We start from the raw sequence: 2406 nt of genomic DNA, 5'->3' as shown, positions 1-2406 counted from the left end.
ATATATATATATATATATATATATATATATATATATATATATATATATATATATATATATATATAGTGTTGCTTGGGGTTGTTCTTGTTAATATTGTCCTTATCAAAATTAAATATGTTTTTAAATGTTCTTTTCATTTATATTTTTATCCATATAAAATAGTAATAAGTGTTATATTTTTATACAATTCATAATAATTTAAAATACTTATCATTATTTCATATTAATAAGAAAATAAAGACGAAGAAAAGTATGAGGATTAGGTGGTATACGCTATACATCAGTATATCCTTTTTATTTTTTAATTATTTAAATAAAAAAGGAAAAAAATAATTAATTAAATATAAAGAGAAGTAGAGTGATATATAGAAAACAAACATGTTCATATCTCACCACATTGCCAGTCAACCACATTTGTGGTTACTGGTTAGTCAGTGATCGAAGTCCTTAAATGCTATATCGTTTTTGTTTATCCTCCATAATGCTAAACAACCGAAAATTTACAAATATTTTTTTAACCAAAAACAAAACAAAACAAATATGAACAACGCAAATCTGACTCCAAAGACGCTGTTAATCAATTTACTTTCTGTGTCTTACCATGACTTCCGATCGACATTACTGCACCCGTCACTTTCTTCTTCCTATAAATCTTCATTAAACCGCCACCAAAGCACATCATCAACGTCGGTGAACCATCGCCACCCACGTGCTTCTCAACACTATCCTCACTCATGTCTAACTTCATCGTCGCTTTCTTCTGCCGTAACTCCGTCTTGCGTCTCCCTTTACTCATCGGAGTTGAAGGCAACGAATGCGAAAGAGAAGAGTACAATGGAGGGGCCGCCGTCCCGTGAGCTTTTTGGGAACCAGAAGCGAGAAAAAGGCTGCGGAGAGAAGTGGATGGCTTTGAGGAATCACCGTAAGATATGGAAGATAATTCAGACGTCGACAAAGATGGTGGTGCCGGCAGATAGGTTTTTTTGGAATCCGAAGCAAGTAAAAGGCTGCGGAGGGAAGCGGAGGAGTTGTATCGGAGAGCAGGTGGCGGAGCGAGAGGGGGGAGAGAGGATTGATCATCAGTGGTTGGGTGTTTAGGGGTACCTGGGTGTGATTCCCACATGAAGGGCACAGATCCAGCTGATGCATCCCCGTAGTATAACACCCGGAAGGATGACTCGCCACCGCCATTGTTGGCGGTGGTACCTTCTTGCTTCATCTTAAATTGCAGTGCTTTCGGAGCTCTTGCCATTTGTCCTGGATTTTTTCTCTAGTTCATCAGAGGGAAGTGATTCTGATATGGAAGACATCGCAACATGCTATTCATGGGTTTATGGCGTAATAATTTTACTTATTTATTTACAAAACAACAACATTTAATTTCAAACGTATCTTAATGTAAAATATATAAGTAATAGTTATTTATGTAAAATATTTTACGAGTCAATTACATAAATATTTCAATAGTCAATTATATAGTCAACTGTATAAATGGTCAATGTTCGTTAATAGTTAATTATTTTTTACGTAAATTCATATATTCTTTTTGTACAAATAAAATATAGTTCTCCTTATTCTTGCTACTCATAGTCTTGTTGCTTTTATCTTATTACTTTTATATGAGCCATAAGAAGTGTAATAAAAAATTATTGATTTTATTAAACATAACATTTGTGTCCCAATTTTAAGTGTACTTTGAAATATGATAGTAGAATGATATTTGAGTTCACTATTTTTTTTTTCTTTACATGTTTGTCTTTAAGATCTTTATTTAGAAAAATAATTGTGTCGAGTTTGGATTGAAAGGTCACGAATTGATGAGTCATAAAAGTTCAACGTCGATATGATCCATATGAATATTTGTGTCGTTTTGTTCAACCATAATCTAAATTAGTCATAGATCTACGGGTTCGTTAGTCAGATTCAGGTATATCTGTTTGAATCATATTCGTAGGTAACAGGAAAAAGTCAAAATATCACATATTTACTTATTACTCATTACTCTCTGGTTTATCTAATACTAGTTGAAAATTTGCGCATTATATAAGAAGAATAATTATATTGTCAAAAATATAAACATATATCTTGTTAAATATAACTAATACAATAAAAGATATGTTTATTAGAAGGTTTGATAGTTAATTCTTATATTAAATTGTATAATTATGATTGTTAATATCCGTAGATAGCACATAAATAAAATTTTTGTATAAATCTTGATTTAATATTACTTTTAAGTATTTTTAAACTCAATTAGATTAAGAACCACTCATTTGTATATTTATTCAGTTTATTTAATCATAATCATTTGAAACCTCGTAATCTTTCATTTTATGATATTTAATAAATTGGTTGCTTCTAATATTTTACTACAGAACTCTTATAATTTTTCAAATGTTAATTAAT

General features: G+C 30.8%; 1 protein-coding gene across 1 annotated transcript; it reads right to left on the bottom strand.

The window, feature by feature from the left end:
* Nucleotides 1-364: 364 nt before the first annotated feature.
* Nucleotides 365-1300, bottom strand: LOC145017974 (uncharacterized). The gene has a single exon (XM_078975916.1). The coding sequence runs from the start codon at nucleotides 1250-1252 to the stop codon at nucleotides 578-580; it is 675 nt and encodes a 224-aa protein (XP_078832042.1). The 5' UTR covers nucleotides 1253-1300; the 3' UTR covers nucleotides 365-577.
* Nucleotides 1301-2406: the final 1106 nt, after the last annotated feature.

Source organism: Lactuca saligna, chromosome 9 (assembly GCF_052625555.1).
Source record: "Lactuca saligna cultivar CGN05327 chromosome 9, ASM5262555v1, whole genome shotgun sequence".
Classification (NCBI taxonomy): Eukaryota; Viridiplantae; Streptophyta; class Magnoliopsida; order Asterales; family Asteraceae; genus Lactuca; species Lactuca saligna.
Note: the sequence above shows the minus strand (reverse complement) of the source record. Positions and strands in the feature narration are given on the sequence as shown.

Excerpts from the sequence above, each read along its gene's own strand:
- LOC145017974 (XM_078975916.1), bottom strand. The coding sequence starts at position 1,252 with ATGGCAAGAGCTCCGAAAGCACTGCAATTTAAGATGAAGCAAGAAGGT.